The following is a 21,227-nucleotide window of genomic DNA, read 5'->3' on the forward strand; positions in this document are numbered from 1 at the left end:
GGGGGCCTTGGGATCTGTGCTGGGCACAGAAGGTGTTTTCCATTGCTCTGAGACTGTCTGCTGTGCAAAGTGGATTTAATATCCAGCAAAGGAATGACTTTGGCATTTGATGGAGCTGTGCCTTCCCTTGGCTTTGTTGGCTGACAAGAAATGAACATCCCTGTGTGTCTCGGGCAGCTCCTTCTCCAAGGAAAGCAGGTGGAGCCAAGGAGCTGAAAGCTTCAGGTGCAGCCTGGGCTGGAGGGAGCTCAGATTTGCACAAGGCTGCTCTGAGTGCCAGGGCTTGGATGGGGGAAATGGTGGGGTGGGGGTAGGGACAGAGTCTGATTGATTGTCAGCCATGAAAGGTCTTGATTTTCATATCTATTCCAACTGCATGAGGAGGTACTTGGATTCAGTGTCAATTGGAGATTGCACATATGATTGAATTAACAAGAAAAAAAATCTAAACAGGACCTAAAAAATATTTTCTCACTGTCTTTTTAATATCATATATTCAGTTTCAATACACTACTGAGATCTACTTAACCACAAATGATTTGAAAATTAAAATCAAATTATTCCAGAGGCTTGGCTTGTTCAGGTGTTCTGAATGTTAATGAGCCCTGGGACACTGAATTCCTGCACTCAAGAGCTGAAGGCTGAACAAGCCTCTGGAGCAGTGAAATTCAGCAGCAGCCTCCAAGTTGCTGAGGATGTCAGCAGCCCCCAGTGAGGCCATCCCTGCCCAGAGACCGTGGGGGAATGGGCAGACAAGGAGAGCGTCCCTGGGGCTGGGGCAGCACAACTCAGAGGCACCAGCGGCTCCAGCTGGGCAATGGAGTGTGGAATGTGGCTGGGAAAGCCCTGCCTGGACTGGGCCAAGCAGGACACACAAGCCCTGACTCCTATCCTGAAAACAACTCTCTCACAGAGACATTTAAAAGGAATTTACATTTGTTTGTGTCCTTTAAATGGGACACACTGGAGAAATTCTGACAAGAGATCCTCAGGAGCTCAAAAGAACTAAACAGCCTTTACTAGTAATGTTAGAAAATTATGGAAACTTGGCAAATGGTTTGATATGACATTCAATGAAAAACAAAAACCACTTGTCAAAGCATTAAATTGGACCATTCACCTTCACAAACTCTAAGCCTGTGCAGTTTTAACTTACTCATGATTTGCAAGAGAACAGAAATAGAAGAAATAGACACAGATAGAGAAAAACAAAAATATATTGAGAAGCACACACACAGCTTCCAACTCCTGAATTCCAGCAGTGTTCAGATGGAAATTCCAAGAGTAGGTAGGGTCAAGCTGTGTGCTTGCCTTGTGGTCAGCCTTCAATACCCCTTGGTCTCCCTGGGCCCTTCCCCCAGGTGGGGCTTGGGCTCATTTGGTCCCTCAGGAGCTGGGCTGGGGCTGCAGAGGTGGCTGTGGAGCATTGCCTGTGCTGTGCCAGGGACTGGCAGCCACTGCTGGGCTGGGATAGAGGCTCTGGGGGGATTGGGGTTCCAGGGGAGGGCAAGGCTGGGGTTCCAGGGCAGGGCAAGGCTGGACCTGACCCTTCCTCCCCCACACATGAAATGTTTTGACACAACAATCTTCTCCAGTCTTTCACAATAGGGAACGTTGGAGGTGGAATCCCAATTCTGACCATGGGCACCTGGATGAGAAGGACAGTCCTTTTCCATAGGAATGAAAGTATGGAGCTCCAGGGTTTCAGCAGCAGATGAGAAGAGCCCCTCAACATGCCAAGGCCAGCTAGACCAGTCAGGTGGTCCCTGGGAGGCCGAACCAGCCAGATCTGTTCCATGTTCCCTTGGCTTTATGGTGCCCCACAGTGTCTTAACAGTGTCTTGATTCCATGGGGTCCAGCAGTGTCAAAATGGACCCTTGGTTCAATTGGGTTCCACACCGTTGTAGTGGGTCCAAGGTTCCAGAAGGCCCTGCAGTGTCACAATGGACTTTTGAGCCGTGAGTGTTTGCAGTGTCACAATGGTCTCCTTTGGCTCCCCAGTGTCACAATGGACCATTGATGACAGGAGGCCCCTCTGTGTCACCCTGGAGCTTTGGTTCCACACAGCCCTGCAGTGTCACAGTGGTCTCCTTTGGTTCCCAGTGTCACAATGGACCCCTGATGACACCAGGCCCTGCAGAGTCACAATGGACTTCTGGTTCCATGCAGCCCTGCAGTGTCACAAAGGCCTCTTGGTTTCATGCGGCCCCACAGTATCACAATGGTCCTCTTGGTTTTGTGGGGTCCCCCAGGGTCACAATGGTCTCACTGGTTCCATGAGGCCTCAGAGTGTCACAATGCTTTGCTTATTCTATGAGTCCTCATAGTGTCACAATGGTCTCCAGGATTCCATGAGCCCCCTCAGTGTCACAATGGTCTCCTTGGTTCCATGGTGCCCTACAGGGTCAAAATGGCCCCTTGGCTCATGAGGCCATCAAGTGCCTTAATGTTCTCTCCATGATTTCATGAGGCCGTGAAATGTCACAATGAACCTTTGGCTCCATGGGGTCTCGCAGTGTCACAATGGCCCCTTGGTCCCATGACACCTCAAAGTGTCACAATGGTCTCCACGGTTCCATGAGGCCCCATGGTGTCACAATGGACCCTTGGTCTGATGGGGCCTCTCAGTGGTCGCAATGATCCCAACATTCCATGGAGCCACACAGTGTCAGTACGGTCCCCTTGGTTCCATGAGGCCCAGCAATGTCACAGTGCTCTCCATGATTCCATGAGGCCCCACAGTGTCACAATGGTCCCTTGGTTCCATGGGCCTGTGCTGCTGCATTCCCCCCTCCCCTTCTCAGGCCGCCCTGCCAGATGAGAAATGCTCCTTGGGGCTCGGCCTTGGCCAACAGTCCCTGGGCTCAGCTCCTCTGCAGCTCATCACAAACACTGTCTGCTCCAGGCACTGCTGCTGCCCAACCAGCTCCTGATTTCTGGAGGAGCAGCCCTGGGAACTGGTTTTGCTCCCTCAGTGGCACAACATCCCTGTTCTCACACTGCCAAAGAAAGCTGTTGGTGCCAAGTGTGGTCAGGATGACTTAACCTTACCTACATTGCCAGTAGGTAAGGTTAAGTCACAAGGTCTAAGTGAAGTTAAACACTGCTAAGAGTTGTTGTTTTCCTAAGTTATTATGTTTAATATAAGTTATAAGCTGAGTTAAATACTGTTAAATGTTACTCCTCTGTTAAATTGAAAAGTCATCGGTTATAAGTTAGATTAAATCCTGCTAAATGCTGCTTTTTCCTAAATTGTTTAATTGATGCTATCAGTAAAGGTTAAGGTATAAGTCCTGTTAACTTTGAGCTCTGTAAGCTTTTGGGCCATATTCCTTTTATCCTTGCCCTCACTGTCCTTGCGTCACACACACACAGAGAGACAGTTCTCAGTTCATTTCTGGTTTGATTGCCTGGATTTGGTTTGGTTTTGTTGTTGCTTTGTTTCCTTGGTGTGCCTGAAGTGTCCAGTCAGGAGCAGAGTGACTCTTGCCAAGGAACTTTGTGCTGCTGTCCCTTAATATTAAATCTGGTTTTTGCTGCTCCCTTGCTGGGGATTTTTTCAGCGCTCTCAAGGCCTCGTTGGTACCAGGGTGAAGGAGCCCTGGCCCAGGCTCTGGCCCTGGGGGACATGGGGACGCTGCCAGGGGATCCCTGTCCCCCTGTGCCACCCCCAGGTTTCCAGCCCCCCGTCCCCGTGTCAGGCTCTGGGGTCGATCTCGTGGAACATCCTCTGGGGGAGGCTGCGGCGCCGGGGTTGGGGGGACCCGGGGGGACAGGGGACCCCGCTGTGCACGAGGAGGGTTGGACTGCTCTGGGGGGAACTGTGAGGGGGCTGGGGCAGAGTGACCTCCCCAGTGACCTCACACAGCCCCTGCGATGTCACACAGCCCCTGTGATGTTACACAGCTGCTCTGTGATGTCACAGAAGACTGATGTCAAAGAGTCACACTGCGATGTCACAGTTTTTTCTGTGATGTCACAGGCTGCTCTATGATGTTACACAGCCACCCACTGATGTCACAACCCCCTCCCTCATGTCACAGAGCCACCCTCTATGATGGCAATATCTGCTCTATGGCCTCACACTATGATGTCACAGAGAGCTGTGTGATGTCACAACCCCCTCAGTGATGCCACAAAACCCTCTCTGTGATGTCATACTGCCACTCTGTAATGTCACAGCACACACTTTGACCTAACAGCCACACCACTCTGTGATGTGATACATCTGCTTTGTGATGACATAGAAGACACTGTGACATCACAAAGTCATCATGTGATGTCACTGTCTGTTCTGTGATGTCACAGCCAACTCTATGATGGCAGGATCTGCCCAATGGCCTTACCCCTACTCTATGATGTCAAAGATAGCTGTGTGATGTCACAACCCCCTCAGTGATGTCACTAAGCCCTCTCTGTGATATCATGGTGCCACTCTGTAATGTCACAGCACACACTTTGACCTCACAGCCAGCCCTATGATCTAATACAGCCATGCCATGATGTCACAGCCTGCTCTGTGATGTCACACTGTTCCCTCTTTGATGCTGTAGCTGCTCAATGACCTCACACAACAAACTCTGTCATGTCATAGCCCAATGTGTGACCTCACATAGCCCACTCTGTGCTGTCACACAGCTCCTTGCTGACATCACAGCTGCTCTGTGCCTCCGTGACACAGCCACAGAGGCGCTGCTGTGACACAGCCCCCTCTGGGACATGCCACAGCCCCTCAGCCAGTGCTGAGCCCCTGGGAGCTCTATCTGTGCCCTGTTGGTGTCCCTGAGGGGCCCTGGCAGTGCCCCAGCCCTGCTGGGCTGTGCACAGGAGCTGCTCCTGGCCAGAGCTGTCTCTCTGCAGCTCTGCTGCCCTTGCCAGGAGCGGCCTCTGGGCCAGGAGCCCGGCCCAGCTCAGCAGCACAGACACAGCACAAGGACTTTAATGACCCTCTGGGGCTTTGGTGCTCTTTGCATCAGACTCAGTCCCTCAGAGTGTGCTCAAAGAACTTCTCAGGGACTCAAAAAGAGGGTAAAACACTGAAGTTTCTCATACTTTAAATAGATCCTTCTGAGGGACAGGACTGAGAAAATGTCCCCAGGTTCCAGCTAGAGCAGAACACTGGTGGCAGTGATGACAGGTGGGGACAAGCAAGGCAAAGATGTCTCTGGTGCTGAGCAAACCTGCACCTCTGTCCCTGCAGGCTGTGGGCATCCCCCGGCTGCCCCACCTGGCTGGGCCCTTCCTTTGCTGACAGCTCTGCCTCCTGCCTGCCTCTGCCTGCCCACACAAAGCCTTGGGCGGCTCCAGGCTCCTGTGGGGGGCCGTGCTGCACCACAGCCCTGCCCTGGCAGGGAAATTCCTTTCTCCTGGTCTTCACTCTGGGTCTCCCCAGCTGCCCTTGGTGCTATTATGTCTTCTTCATGCTCATTCCCACTATGAAGAAAAGCTCCAGCCCCTCTGAAACCACCCTTCAATCCCTCCCAGGCTATTCCTGTTCTGTCCTCAGTCTCCACACCATGGAGCCCAGAGCCCTCAGCCTCTCCCTGCTGGTTTTGTGATGAGACATCCAAACCTCATCTTGTGTGATTTCTGGGTCCTCTCCAAGGTCTGTAAAAATGGAAAAATAGACATCAAAGTTATTTTCTCCCAAATCTTGCAGTGATAAAAGGGTCAATACCTTTAAACTGAATGAGGGCAAATAAACATTTGTTAGAAGAGGAAATATTTTTCAAGGATGAGAGTGGCACAAAACTGCAACTGTATTTCCAGAGAATTGGATGCCCCATCCCAGAAATTGTCCAAGAGCGGGAGCTTTGTGCAACCTGACCTGGTGAAACCCTCTCATTCCCAGTGACAGAATTCCTGCAGTGTGCGTTCTCAGATTTGCTGGGTGCCCTCACAACGCTTCTGGCCAGAATGTCTGCTGAGGGCAGCCAGGCTGCTGCAGGGGCAGTGCCCTCACAGCCATCACCATGGCAGCCCTGTCCCCTGGGCCTGGCCCTGCCCTTTCCTCTGCCCCTGCCTTGGCTCTGCTGGCATGAAGAGTTTTGTCATTGATATCTTGTCCCCGAGGTGCTGGGGCCAATGGCTTCCCAGTCAGGCTCCTGGAGCAGAAGTGGCTTTTCAGAGGCCAGCCAGGAATGAGCCCTGAGGCAGCAGCTCTGCAGTGGTGGCCACCAGGCTGCGCTGCCAAGGGAGGCTTCTGGCCATGGCCTGCAAGCAGCTGCTGCTGCCAAGGTGCCTTTGGTGCCTCAGGCTCTCCCTGGCACAGCTCCCAGCACGGCACTCTGCCCTTGTGCCCGAGGCCTTCCCTGTGCTGGGGCTGGCCTGGGGCTTTTCCTGCAGCGGGACCTGCCCTGCTGATGGCACAGGAAAGGCAGTTCCTGCTGGAGCAGGAGGCTCTGCCTGCAATGGGCTCCAACAACTCCAGCAAGGGCCTGTTGACTTCAAAATTGCTTCCTACAGCATTATATTCTGATAATTGTTATAGCAATTGAACTGTGGGTTAAATAACTGTGCTAGTGATCTTTCCATCTGACCATGATCAGAATAAGCCAGAGACATAGTTAAATAAATCTATCTGGCATTCTATCATTAATCCTGCAGGACAAATTGTGTTAAAGTTCAATTCCACCTGTCAAATCTTTTACACCATGGAAAAGTCTGGGGCTGGAGTTGGATCCAGCGCTCCCAGTCTCCTCTCTTAGAAAGAATTTTAGAAGTCTAGGGGTCCTGCAGGGTTTTGAGGATCCATGGTGGCTGTTGGGTGTCATTTCTCCACCTCCTGACTCCGCAGGAGTTTCTCCAAAAAAGAAATAAAGCTTTTGCCTGAAGCTCCCACTGTGCCCATGACAGGAACCCATGTGAGTGTCTGGGCCATCCTGGCTCTTTGGCAGCCTGGGGACTCCTGGGATGTCACCGTGGAGCCCCCGTGAGTGCCTGTGACAGATGGGTGCCTTTGCAGCCCAAGGTGCCCTGGGATGTCACCATGGAATGGCTGTGACTGCCTCTGACCACAGGGCTCTTTACCATCCCAGAAAGCCCTGGGAGGTCCCTATGGAGCCCCTGTCTCAGCCTGTGACATTCCAGCTCTGGAACAGCCTGGAGACTCTTGGAAAGTGCCCATGGGACCCCTCTGAGGGCCTGTGACAAATCTGATCCTTAGCAGGCAACCATCACCAGCCCCCTGTTGCTATGGTCAGTTTCCATGGCAACCATCACCAGCCCCCTGTTGCTATGGTCAGTTTCCATGTCAACCATCACCAGCCCCCTGTTGCTATGCTCAGTCCCTTGGCAGCTCCATGGAGACCCCATGCCAGGGGTGGTTGCCATGGACACCAGCTCAGGCCTGCAGCCAGAGCCTGTTGCCATGGCAACCATTGCCAGCCCCATCCCCAGGCTGATGGGATCCCAGAAGCACAGAATTGGCTGAGCTGGGAGGGACCCATCAGGATCCTCCAGTCCAACTGCTGGCCCTGCACAGGACACCCCAACAATGCCAGCCTGGGCCTGGCAGCGCTGGCCAAACGCTGCTGCAGCTCAGAGAGTCCTGGAGCTGGGAACCTTCCGTGGGCAGCCTGGCCAGGGCCCCAGCAGCCTCTGGCCAAAAACCTTTTCCTGACATCCAACCTGAGCCTGCCCCGACTCAGCTGCAGCCGCTCCCTCCACTCCTGTCCCTGGGCACCAGAGGGAAGAGGTTCCCACAGCCCCAGCCAGGGACCCGCTCCCAAGGCTGCTGCCATGGCCACCAGGGCTGGCACCAGCTGGGATGCTCGGTTTCCACGGGCCAGGATTCAGGAATGGGATTCCCCAATTTCCTGCTCCCACTAAAACTGCGCTGCCCTCGCTGCCCTCCCGCCTCCCATGGAAAGCACAAAAGGCAAAGATCCTGGGCTGGGATAAGAACAATTTATTGGAAACACCAACGAGATAAGGAAACAAATGGAACAGAAACAATATTGATAACTGAAGGAATAAATAAAGCTGTTTACAGAGAAAACTAAAACACAACCCACTGGGTCTTCCCAACCACAATTTCACCTGCCTGGAAAGGACACCCTTCTCCTCAGGGAGAGAGAGAGAGAGAGAGAGAGAGAGAGAGAGAGTCCTTTTCCTGTCCCTGGCAATGACCTGCGGTGGGAGTGAATGTAATGACAGGGCCATGGCCAGACCCTACTGTTTTTCAATGCCACATCATGTCATTGGCAAGGGCAGGAAAAGGGACAGGTGTCTTTCCAGCATGGATCATGGGGAACATGGATCACCAGGGGTCTTCCCAACATGGATCATCCAATTATGGATGAAGCTGGGGCAGTGCACAAAAATCCTCCTGCACTTGGGGCATTGGCAGAGATTCCCTTACCAGTGCCTCTGTTGGTGTCTGGTCAAGATAGAGCTCTGGGTGAAGCTCTTCCCACATGGGGGACACTCATTGGGCTTCTCTCCGGTATGGATGCGGTAGCGGGTGACGAGGGTAAAGTTGCACTTGAAGCCCTTTCCACAGTCGGGGCAGCAGAAGTGCTTTTCATCTGTGCGAATCTGCTGGTGCTGGAGGCAACTGGAGCTGGTCTGAAACCTCTTCTGACAGTCGGGACACTCGTAGGGCCTCTCCCTCTCCCCAGTGTGAATGAGCCAGTGCCTGATGAGGTGGGAGTTGTGCTTGAAGCCCTTCCCACAGTCAGGGCAGCGGAAGGGCCTCTCCTTGGTGTGAATCTGCTGGTGGCAGAGAAGACTGGAGCTGGTCTGAAACCTCTTCTGACACTGGGGACACTCGTAGGGCCTCTCCCCAGTGTGGATGCGTTGGTGGGTGACGAGGGCAGAGCTGCAGCTGAAGCCCTTCCCACATTCCCCACACTCGTAGGGCCATTCCCCAGTGTGGATCATCTGGTGGCTGATCAGGGTGCTGCTCTGCCTGAAGCTCTTCCCACACTCCAAGCACTTGTGGGGCTTCTCACCATCATGAAGCTGCTCATGGACCACCAGCTCCGAGCTCTGGCTGAAGCTCTGTCCACCTTCCTGGCTCAGGGTGGGTCTTTCCTCCTTGGAGTGCCCTGGGCTGGGTTTGCAGCCCCTCCTCCTGTGGCATCTCCAGGGCTTTTCCTCTAGGTTGGTTTCCTGTTCCATGAGCTGTTCAAAATTGCCTCTTCCACAAGGTTCTGCTACAGAGATTTGTCCTCCCTGGTCTCCATCCTCAGCTTCTTCCCTGGGGGAGGAAGGACAAGGAGAGGATGGGATTGGCCTCCATGCCACAGGGAAGGGGAAGGAGATCCCCCCAGTGCATCCCCGGCAGGACGGGGTTGGCAGCAGGGTTGTCCTGCAGCCGGGGGCCGTGCTGGGCTGGGAGATGGAGCAGGAGAGAGGGGAAAAGGGGCACTGACTTCCTCCTCACCTGCCTGGGTGTCCCAGGGCTCCTTCCTTGTCATGAACGGCGGAGGAATTGCAGCACACAATATGCGTGGATGGCAAATCCCCAAGTTTATTGAAAACTCACACATATTTATATTGGTGCCAGCATCCCAGCTGGTGCCAGCCCTGGTGGCCATGGCAACCACCCCGGCATGGGGTCTCCACGGAGCTGCCAAGGGACTGAGCATAGCAACAGGGGCCTGGGGATGGTTGCCATGGAAACTGCCCATAGCAACAGTGGACTGGTGATGGTTGCCTACTAAGGATCAGATTTGTCACAGGCCCTCAGAAGGGTTCCATGGGGACTTTCCAAGAATCTCCAGGCTGTTCCAGAGCTGGAATGTCACAGGCAGAGACAGGGGCTCCATGGAGACCTCCGAGGGGTTTCTGGGATGGTAAAGAGCCCTGTGGTCAGAGGCAGTCACAGCCATTCCATGGTGACATCCCAGGAGTCCCCAGGCTGCCAAAGAGCTGGGATGTCTCAGACACTCACATGGGTTCCTGTCATGGGCACAGTGGGAGCTTCAGGCAACATTTATTATAGAAGCTCCTGTTGGGTCACGAGGTGCAGAAACAATCCCCAATGCTCCCCATAAATCCCCAAATGTCACTGTTGTATCAGTGTTCCATGGTTTCTTTCCAATGGAAAACAACCATCCTTATCCTCCAGGTGTCCATGTCTGAAATTGGGATTCCACCTCCAAAATTCTGGATATCCAAAGGTTTCTCCCAGGCACAATCTGCCAGTACCATCAAGCCTGGCTGGCCTTGACCTCTGGTGGCTGCCCCTGCAACCCTGGGGCTGGGTCCTTCCCTTCCCATGGAGATCACTGGGACACTGTGGGGACCCCATGGAACCGAGGGAACATGGAACAGGTCTGGCTGGCTTGGCCTCCCAGGGGCCCCTGACAGGTCTGGCTGATGTGGGGATGTCAAGGGCCGCCTCTCATCAGCTCCTGGAAAACTGGGGCTCTGTGCTTTCCTTGCTATAGAAAAGAACTGTCCCTCTTTTTCAATGTCCATTGCCAAAATTCTTATTCTCTCAAAAAATTTTCCTATATGCAAGGGTTTCTCTCAGAAAAAAACCTGCCACTTCTGGCTGGCCTTGTCCTCTGGTGGTCACCTCTCTTCTGCCTGGCAAACACTGGGGCTCTGTTCCTTCCTTCATATGGAAAAGAACCAACCTTCATGTCCATGGTCCATGGCCAAAATTAGAATTTGACCTCCCAAATTCCATATATCCAAAGATTGCTCCCAGACAAAAGTAGCAAGGACAGACAGGTAAGGCTGGCCATGTCTTCTGGTGATTTTTCTTACACTCTGAGTTGAATGTTTTCATTTCAAAACACCTTAGAGAGGGCCCAGAGATCTCCCAAGGATGTATTTTGAGGCCTCAGGCACACGACCACTACATATGGACAAAGGAGCTCTGTGCTCTGTGCAGTTGTGGTGGTTTTGCATCACGAAAGTGATGTTCTAAGAGAAGCTGCTAGCAGTTTCCTCCATGTCTGACAAAAAAAACCAATCAGTAATTATCTTTGAGAACTGACAATCTGTTAAACCATGAAGGAAACTGTACAGGCCTCTGTGAAGACACATGTTAAAGATGGGAAAGCCTGGGAGGGTCTCTTTCCCTTCTGGCTGGCACAGAGGTAACAAGGCTGACCCGGCCCCATCTCAGCCAGGCCGGGCCGGGCGGCTCCTGCCGTGGGGCCGGGCCCCTTCCCAGGGACCCCGCCAGGCCCCATCGGCTGCCGGGCAGGGCAGGGGAGGCCGCGGGGCCGAGGCCGGGCCGGGCCATGGCTGCAGTTGGGAACATCTGGGCCCTGCTGAGCCCTGCCCCGCCGCCAGCCCGGGCCCAGCCAGGATCCGCCGGGCCCCAGGAGCAGCCCCGGGCCGGGCCGGCTCGGCCAAGATTCTGCCACCCTTGGGCTTCAGCCGCAAGCCCCGGGCAGGGGCAGGAGAAGCCATCGGCCCCCGGCCATGCTGCTGCTGTGCTCTGGCCTGGCTGCTGAGATCCTGGCCCTGCCCCAGCGCGGCCCATCCTGACACAGCCCCAGCGCAGCCGCTGCAGAAACCTCCATCGTAAAACAGCTCCGGCCGCAAGCACCGAGCCCGGCCGGGGGCACGGAACCATCTGCAGACCCCGGGTGAGATATGAACTCTTTCAGTGCTTCCATCCTCCCTCCAGTGAGAGAAAAGGACAAACTGCAGGCACACAGAGGAGCAGCATGAAGACACCCAGGTCACTGAAGGGGAAGCTGAGTCCCAGATGGGAGGGATGAGGAGATGCCTTGATCTTGGGGCTGAAATCCTCTTGTAAACCTAGGGGAAAGATGTAATTAATATATCAGACTCTCTTTTTCCCTATATGTAATTGAAAATATGGGGAGATGACTTGTTCAGCAAAGGCCTCCATGGTAAAATAAGCAAATGTTGAAGTAGCAGTGATCCCTTAAGAAGTTTAAACAGAGAAAGAGAGAAGAGTAGTGAGATCCTGTGGCCTCAGGGAGAGAAGAAGAGATTTCTGTTCTCGGAGATGAAGATGATTTCAGAAATAGATGAAGAGAATCTTTGCTCTTGAACAGCTCATCTTTAAACTCATACCCCATTAGTTGACATGGCCCATAAACACAGCTGTGGGAAAAGCTGTGAAAAATGGAAGGGACTTCACATTTGAAGATTTTCTGGGCACCTACTATTCATGGGAATTGAGAGCCACGAGCGAACTTTTTTCTTATGGAGAAGTCTCCATAGCATGAAAGAGAGACTCCTCTCCCTAAGTGAACTGAAGAAAGACTGTTCTAGATGGTGTAAACTGACTGAAACTTTCAGGTTTTGTCTCCTTGCATTGTCAGTAAGAAAGAAAAGGTTGTAGGGAGAGGAGAAGTGTTCAGGTTCTTATTACTCTTTCTTCTATTTACTGGTAATAAACTTTTCTATATACCCTTTTAAAATTTTGAGCCTACTTTGCCTTTCTCCTAATCCTATCTCACAGCAGGAAATGAGGAAATATATTCCAGTGGGTGTAATGGTAATTAACCAACACTGATCCCACTACACTAATAGATGCATTGGCTGAGAAATCTCAAATTAGCAAACCAAACTCACTCCAGATACATTCCTGATAAACTGCATAAGAGCAGAGGGAAATCAAGGCAGAGCCATGGTTTGTCAGGACTTGCTGCATCCTGATGAGCCCTGTGGTGCATTTGGAGCTGAGCCCTGGAACCTCAGGGCCTGAGAGGAGATTGCACAAACCTTTCCAGGAGTCAAAGTCAGAAGAAAACCCCAAAGTGTCTCAAAGCATGAATGGGTCTAAGTGAGGTCCATCCCCAACACAGGCTCCACATGGATCCCTTGGAGGAGAGAACTGGAGGCCAGGATTGACCAAAAACCTCTCAGAGTCTCAGTGTGGAAAGAAAATTCCAAACTACCTTAAAAAATTTGAGAAGCTCAAAGCATTACTGAGCACCACTGAGTGTCAGTATAAAGGTCTCCAGGGACTCATTAAAGCAGATAATTGGGGCTATGATTGCACAAACCTCTCACAGAGTCTGTATCAAAAGGGAAACACCAAGTACCTTAAAAGAACAGAAGTACCCTGAAGTATTAATGAGCCCAACTGAGTGTTGTTACTGACAAAGCCTCTCCAGGGACTAATTACAGCAGATAATTGGAGGCCAGGATTGCACAAACCTCTCAGAGACTCCAAGGCAAAAGCCAAAGCCAAAGTCCTTTGAAAAAGCTGCAGTCCCTGCAGGGAGCATGAAGGAGCCCCCAGGGCCATTGCTGAGCAAGGCTCCCCAGGGACTCCTTGCAGCAGATCCTTGAGGCCACTGGGATGTGGGCTAGGGGGGGATGCTGAGGGCAGCACAAGGGGCTGACAGTGCCCAGCCTGGCTGGGGCTGTGCCAGGAGGCCCCAGGGCCTCAGCACAAGGTGTCTCCTCCCAGCCCTTGCTGGCACAGACCCTGCTGTGCCCCAGGGCACCAAGACTTGGCTTCTCTTTGTCCCCACCTGTCATCACTGCCTGCAGTTCTCTGCTCTGCCTGGGGCCTGGGGACACTTGCTCAGTCGTGTCCCTCTCTGGGACCCATTACAAGTCCAAGAAACTTTGGAGTTGGATTCTGCCTTGGAGTTCTGCAGAGGTTTCTTCAGCTCCCTCTCAGGGACTGATGTTCAGGGCCTGAGCACAACGCCCCAGAGGCTGATTAAAGTCCTTGTGCTGTGTCTGTGCTGCTGAGCTGGGCTGGGCTCCTGGCCCAGAGGCAGCTCCTGGTCACCAAGAAGAGCTTCAAAAGCACATTTCTCTGGATGAGCAGCTCTTGTGCCAGCCCAGCAGGGCTGGGGCACTGCCTGCAGCCAGCCCGGGCACAGCCCAGAGGCACAGAGAGCTTCAATCAGTCAGGGCTGGGAAGGGGCTGAGAAGTGCCTGGGGCACAATCACTGCCAGCCCTTGGCACAGGAACCTCTGGCTGCAGGACAATGCAGCTGCAGCTCCTGGAGCCATCTCCTCAAGCTGGAACATGCCAATGCCTGCAGAGCCTGTGAGTACATTCTCTGCTTGTCTCTTGTGCAGAGCAGCCAGGGGTGCCCAGGGCTGTCCTGCAGAGTAGGGTCCTACAGCCCAGGGCGCTGTGCTGGGGCAGGGACTCTGCTGCCTGCCAGGGACAGCTCTCAGCCAGCCCTGGCAGCTGCTCCCAGCACTGGGGGACAAGATCTGGCTGGGAGGAGACAGCTGGTGAGGCTTGGAAGTGTTCTCCTTGTGTGGGGAGGATGCTGCATTGTTCAGGACTGCTCTCAGCATGGCATTGAACTGCAGAACATTTCCAACTAGATTATACAGGGAGCACAGCAACGCAGAGGCTGGAGAAAAGGGAAAATCCTTCTTTTTTAATCTATTGCTCTGGGTTGCCTTGATAGGAAATTGCACATAGATATTCATATCTCTGTTCAGGATAGTATTAAAAAAAAACCAACCAAACAAAATTTCCCAGATCTGAATAAACCAGGCAGTGCAGAAATCAGCAAAAGACCCCTCAGAGGCAGTGTCAGTTGTGACCGTGGTCACAATCGTTTTCAGGATGAAGAAGAGATGAGAATGTTGACTCCATGATCAGAAGGCTTGATGATATTATTTTATGATATATGTTACATTAAGACTATACTAAAAAGCAATAGAAAGGAAAAGGTTTCTTCAGAAGCTAGCTAAGCTAAGAATAGAAAAGAATGAACAACAAAAATCTGTGTCTCAGACAGAGAGCAAGAGCCAGCTCTGCCATGAGTAGTCAGGAAAGCCAAACATCCACAGGAGAACAAATACTGGTCTACCTGTTGCATTCCACAGCAGCAGATAACCATTGTTTCCTTTTGGTTGCTGAGACTGCAGCTTCTCACAAGGAAAAATCCTAAGAGAAGATTTTTCATGAAAGATGTCTGTGACAATCATTGTCACATTTCCAGCCTCCGCAGGGTTGCTCTGACGTTGCCATCAGAGCCTGCAGAGCCAGAGCTGCCCCTGGGCAGTGCCTGAGCTGGGAGGGCTCTGCAGGGCAGAGCTGAGCCCCCAGGGCTGGGCTGGGCTCTGGCAGCACTGGCAGGGCCCAGCCCTGGGCACAGGGAAGCAGCTGCTGGCAGGGACAGCTCCAGGCAGCAGAGCCCTGGGCAGGCAGTGGGGGGAAAGTGCCCCCAGGCTGTGCTGGGATATTTCAAGTCCTCTCCACACCCAACTATTCCATGATTACTTTTCTTACAGATCCCCATGTGCAGCCCCAGGAAATGTCCAACAGCAGCTCCATCAGGCACTTCCTGCTGCTGGCATTGGCAGACACGCGGCAGCTGCAGCTCCTGCACTTCTGCCTCTTGCTGGGCATCTCCCTGGCTGCCCTCCTGGGCAACGGCCTCATCATCAGCGCCGTAGCCTGCGGCCACCACCTGCACACGCCCATGTTCTTCTTCCTGCTCAACCTGGCCCTCGCCGACCTGGGCTCCATCTGCACCACTGTCCCCAAAGCCATGCACAATTCCCTCTGGGACACCAGCAACATCTCCTACACTGGATGTGCTGCTCAGCTTTTTTTCTTTCTCTTCTTCATCTCAGCAGAGTATTTCCTCCTGACCATCATGTGCTACGACCGCTACGTGTCCATCTGCAAACCCCTGCACTACGGGACCCTCCTGGGCAGCAGAGCTTGTGCCCACATGGCAGCAGCTGCCTGGGCCAGTGCCTTTCTCTATTCACTGCTGCACACAGCCAATACATTTTCCTTGCCCCTGTGCCATGGCAATGCCCTGGGCCAGTTCTTCTGTGAAGTCCCGCAGATCCTCAAGCTCTCCTGTGCCAAATCCCACCTCAGGGAATTTGGGCTCATTGCTGTCAGTGCCTCTTTAGGTTTTGGCTGGTTTGTGTTCATTGTTTTCTCCTATGTGCAAATCTTCAGGGCTGTGCTGAGGATCCCCTCTGAGCAGGGACAGCACAAAGCCTTTTCCACCTGCCTCCCTCACCTGGCCGTGGTCTCTTTGTTCCTCAGCACTGCATCATTTGCTCATCTGAAGCCCCCCTCCATGTCCTCCCCATCTCTGGATCTGGCAATGTCAGTTCTGTACTCGGTGGTGCCTCCAGCCCTAAACCCCCTCATCTACAGCCTGAGGAACCAGGAGCTCAAGGCTGCAGTGTGGACACTGATGACTGGATGGTTTTGGAAACATTAAACTGCTGCAAATTTCTGCAAATCACTTGTAATAAAAGTCATCTTTGATACTTCTTGTTGGTTTCATTTTGGGGATTTCTTTCCTTTGTTTTAGTTTTTCATATGGTCCACAATGAAATGTCACTTCTTATGCCATTTCTCATTTTGCTTCTCTCCACCTTCCCTGTGGACACAGACTGTGTCAATGAGGGGCTGTGCTCTTGGTGGCTTTAAAGGAATTAAAGGATCTCCCAGCAGAGTTTTCTGCAGAGATGCCCTTTTCTTGCCTTCTCTGGAGCTGCAGCAGCAATGTCTGTGTGCAGAGCTGGGGGCAGATCAGTGCTGGCACAGCAGCTCTGCTCCTGCTGGCCACACCATTCCTGATCCAGGCCAGGAGCCATTGGCCTTCTTGCCCACCTGGGCACACTGCTGCCTCATGTCCAGCCTGCTGTCCATCAGTCCCTGCAGGTCCCTTTCTGCCTGGCTGCTCTCCAGCCACTCTGTCCCCAGCCTGTAGCACTGGGGCCAAATATCAGGGTCTTGCCCTTGGATTTGCTAAACCTCACCTTGTTGGATTCATCCTCTGGGTCCAGCCTATCAAGGTCCCTGTGCAGAGCACTCCTATGTTCCCTCAGATCAAAACTCACATCCAGCTGTGTGACATCTGCAAAGATGTCCTTGGTTCCAAGGGGCCCCTAAGTGTCACAACAGCCTCTTGGTTACACCAGGCCCTGCACTGTCACACTGGTCTCCTTGGTTTCATGAGACCATGCAGATCAAGAATGGTCTCCTTGCTTCCATGGGGCCCCAAAATATGAAAATGGACTCCTTGGTTCCATGGGGCTTCACAGTGTCACGATGTTCTCATTGGTGCTGCAGTTTCACAGTGGTCTCCTTGGTTCCATGGGGCCCCAGGGTGTCACAATGGCCACATGGTCACACGAGGTCCCACACTGTCACCATGGTCTCTGTGGTTCCACAAGTCCCCTCAGTGTCACAATGGACTCCTTGTTTCCACAAGGCCACACAGTGTCACAGCATTATTCCAGATTCCTTGAGGCCCCATCGTGTCACTGTGGCCCCTTGGTTACACAGGATCCTGCAGTGTCACAATGTCCCCTTGGTGCCATGAGGCCCCACAGTGTCAGAACAGCCCCTTGGTTTCACTGGGCCCTGGAGTCTCCCAATGGTCTCCTTGGTTTTGCAGTGTCAAAATGGTGAAACCCCTTGGTTACATGAGGCTCCGCAGTGTCACAATGGCCCCAGAGTGTCCCAATCATCACAGAATGACAGAATCAAATAGGCTGGAAAAGACCTTTGGGATCATCAAGTCCAACCAATGCCCTAATACTGCCTTGTCACCCAGACCATGCCACTGAGTGCCACTGGAGAGGGACAGTGACTCTGCCACCTCCCCCCTGGCCAGCCCATTCCAGTTCCCACTCACCCTTTCTGTGAAGAACTCCTTCCTATTGTCCAGCCTGAGCCTCCCCCAGTGCAGCTTAAGGCTGGGTCTTCTTGTCCTGCCCTCCAGCAGATCCACACTCACACCCAGCTTGGTGCCATCTGCAATTTGTGAATGCTGCACTCGATCCCCTCACCCAGACCATCAGTGAAGATATTAAACAGGACTGGGCCCAGCACAGATCCCTGGGGACAGCACCAGTGCCTGGACACCAGCTGGGTGCAGCACCATCCCCACCACTCTCTGGGCCCAGCCTGCAGCCAGCTCTTAAATCTCCCAGCCAGGAGGGAACCTGCCCAAGCCATGGGCTGCAGCTTTTCCAGGAAATGCTGTCAGAGACAGAGTCAAAAGCTTTGCTGGAGTCCAGGCACACAACATCCACAGCCTTTCCCCCATCCACAGGTGGGTCACCTGGGCATAAAAGGAGACCAGGTTGGTCAGGCAGGACCTGCCAGCCCTAAATCCACGCTGGCTGGCTCTGATCCCTGGGCCATCCTGTGGGTGCCCTGTGATGGCACTCAAGGTGATCTGTTCCAGAACCTTGCCAGGCACCCAGGTCAGGCTGACAGGCCTGGAGTTCCCCAGCTCCTCCTTCCAGCCCTTCCTGAGGATGGGCTCACACTGGCACCTCCCGTGCTCTGGGAACCTCCCTGCTGAGCCAGGACTGATGGTAAATGATGGAGAGCAGCTTGGGGAGCTCATCCACAGCTCCCTCATCACCCTGGGATGGATCCCATCTGATCCCATACACCTGTGAGCATCTGAGTGGCTTAGCAGGTCCCCAGCTGCTTCCTCCTGGATTCCAGGGGGCTGTTCTGCTCCCTGTGCCCATCTACCAGCTCAGGAGAACACTTGTCCTGAGGACAACCTGTCCTAATATTGAAAATTGAGACAAAAAAGGTGTTAAGTAGCTCAGCCTTTTCTTTATCTTTAGTTATTGTATTACCCACTGCATCCAATGAAGAGTAGAGGTTCTCCTTCTCCCTCCTTTTGCTACAAATTTTTTTTATAAAAACATTTTTATTTTTTTACAGAAGCTGATAGGTTAAGTTCTGATTGAGTTTTAAACTCTCAACTTTTCTTTCTGCATAACCTAATGACATCCTTTAACACTTCCTGAGTTGTCAGTCCATTTTCTCCTTGACTTCCCACAAAAGCTCAATGGGCAGCCAGGCCAGTTATTTCACCACCAGCTCATCTTTTGCCACACTGGGACAGGCTGTTCCTTCCCCCTTAAGATTACTTTCTTGAAATGGATTCATCCTTCCTGGACCCCTTTTTTTTAATGGCTGTTTCCCTTAAAAAATCAGTACCCAATTTGGTACTCCCCAAATCTGCATTCTGAACAGGCCAGTCTGCCCTTCCTAATTCCAGTAGAAGTTTTGTTACTGCCTCTCTTTCTTACCCAGAATATTGAAAACTTGAAAACCCCAATGTTCCAGTGGGTCTGGCTGAGCTGGCAGGACACTGAGGCTGCTGAACTTCCAGTTCCCCTTCTCACACAATGGGCCTTGTGTGGTTTCTATAGGCCTGGGGATGTGGAGAACAAGCTCCAGGTGTGAGCTCAGCTGGTGTAGGCAATTGATCATCTGGTAACATGAGGTCACAGAGTGGGCTATGACATCACAGAGTGGGGGATGTGAGGTCATTGATCAGCTATGACATCAAAGACTGCCTCTGTGACATCAGAGAGCCAGCTGTGACATCACAGAGGCAGTCTATGACATCACAGAGTTGGCTGTGACATCAGAGACCAGCTGTGTGACATTAGAGAAGGGGCTGTAAGCTCACAGAGCAGGCTGTGACATCCCAGAGGGGCTGTGTGACATCCCAGCAGGGCTGTGTCAGGTCACTGGGTTGGTCACTCTGCCCCAGCTCCCCCTCACAGTTTCTCCCAACAAGTCCAATGCTGTCCATGCCCAGCGGGGTCCCTGTCCCCCGGGATCCCCCCGGCCCACCTGGAGCCACAGCCTCCACCAAAGGATGTTCCACAGGATCCACCCCAGAGCCTGACATGGGGACAAGGGGCCAGGGCAGTGTGACCAGGACATCAAGGACGGGGATTATCCAGGTCACTGTGGCCTGGGTTGAGTTGCCCAGGGCAGGAAAGATGTCTGGCAGCTGCAGCAGGGTCTGGGAAGGGCCTCCAAGGTAGGGCTGGAGCCCTTGGGCTGTGAGCAGAGGCTGAGGGAGCTGGGCTTGTCCAGCCCAGAGCAGGGAAGGCTGAGGGGCTCCTCATCCCAGCCTGGCAGTGCCAGCGAGGAGGGGATGGAGAACACAGAGCCAGGCTCTTCACCGGGGGCCTGGTGGGAGACAAAAGCCAATGGGTGGAAGGGGAAAGAGGGGAGATCAGCCAGGACAGGAGGAGATGAAATGAGTCAGGCTGGTTTCAGCATTTCCTCAATACCAAAAACAGCCTGACCTCCCTTCTCCATCCACCACTGACAGCTTTGCAAATCAGGAACTGTTGGAGCTGTTTTGCCCCGACTCCAGGATGAGCATCCTGATACAAAAACTTAATTGTGTTTATATCTGCCACAGAACCACATTTGTGTGAAATTAATGTTTGAATGGAAATGTGGATGGAGGACTCATCAGTCGCTGCTGGGACATTGCACATAGCTCAAGGAAGAGTGAGATTGTTATAAAATTGTGTCCTGTTCAAATGTGATCTGTTGGCCATGAGGAGAAGCTTTCTGTGCCTCTGAGTCTCACCAGTTCCTGGCCCCCAAAGGACACAAACCTGATGAGTTGTGGTTCCCGTTCAAGTGCATGCACTTGCACCTCCCTCCATCCCCAGAGCAGAGCTCCCTTGTCTCAGGAAGTCCCTGGCAATGTAGGGATGAAAGAAACAGGACAGGCTGTGGGGATCAGGGGCAGGGCATGGCCAGGGATTTGGGGTGGTTGTGAGCCCAGGGCAGGACCCCGCCCTGGGCCTTGCTGAACCTCATCCAATTGTCCTGGGCCCATGGCTCCAGCCTGTCCAGATCCCTCTGCAGAGCTTCCTGCCCTCCAGCACAGCCACACTCCCACCCAGCTTGGGCTCACCTGGGAACTGACTGAGGGTGCCCTTGATGGCCTCATCCAGATCAGCAATAAAGAGATTGAATTGATCTGTCCCCAATCCTGAGCCCTGGGGACACCCCTGGATGCGACTCCATTCCTCAGCTGCTCTGAGTGCCAGGGGCTGGATGAGGGAAATGATGGGGTGTGGGTAGGGACAAAGTGTGATTGATTGTCAGCCATGAAGGGTCTTGATTTTCAAATCTGTTCAGAGTGCATGAGGAGGTGCTGGTGGTCACTATCAAGTGGACATTGCTGATGTCCATTGCTATAAACAGGAAAAGAAAACTTAAACGGGCAAAACAATTCTCTCAGCATTGTTTTCAATATAGTATATTCACTTTGAATACACTTCTGAAATATGTCTATTAACCAGAGAAGAATTGAAAACTTCAATTATTCCCATGGGATTTTCTTGTGTGGGGGTTTCGAACAAATATTTATGAGCTTTTCCCACTGAATTCCTGAACTGTAGAGCTCAAGAAAGAAGAGGCCTCTGGAGTAATAAAATTCATCATCAACTCCAAGTGGCTGAGGATCCATGCCCATGAGAGCAGCAATGAACAGAAATGGGCACAGCTTTGTGGCTGCCCCAGCTCTGG

General features: G+C 52.8%; 1 protein-coding gene across 1 annotated transcript in view; it reads right to left on the minus strand.

The window, feature by feature from the left end:
• Positions 1-21,227, minus strand: part of LOC143692671 (uncharacterized) — a 183,972-nt gene that overhangs the window by 135,191 nt on the left and 27,554 nt on the right. Inside the window, 1 exon segment of the mRNA XM_077172919.1 lies at positions 8,587-8,668. Coding sequence (XP_077029034.1) covers positions 8,587-8,668 — 82 coding nt within the window.

This window comes from Agelaius phoeniceus (assembly GCF_051311805.1).
Source record: "Agelaius phoeniceus isolate bAgePho1 chromosome W unlocalized genomic scaffold, bAgePho1.hap1 SUPER_W_unloc_2, whole genome shotgun sequence".
NCBI classification, from domain to species: domain Eukaryota; kingdom Metazoa; phylum Chordata; class Aves; order Passeriformes; family Icteridae; genus Agelaius; species Agelaius phoeniceus.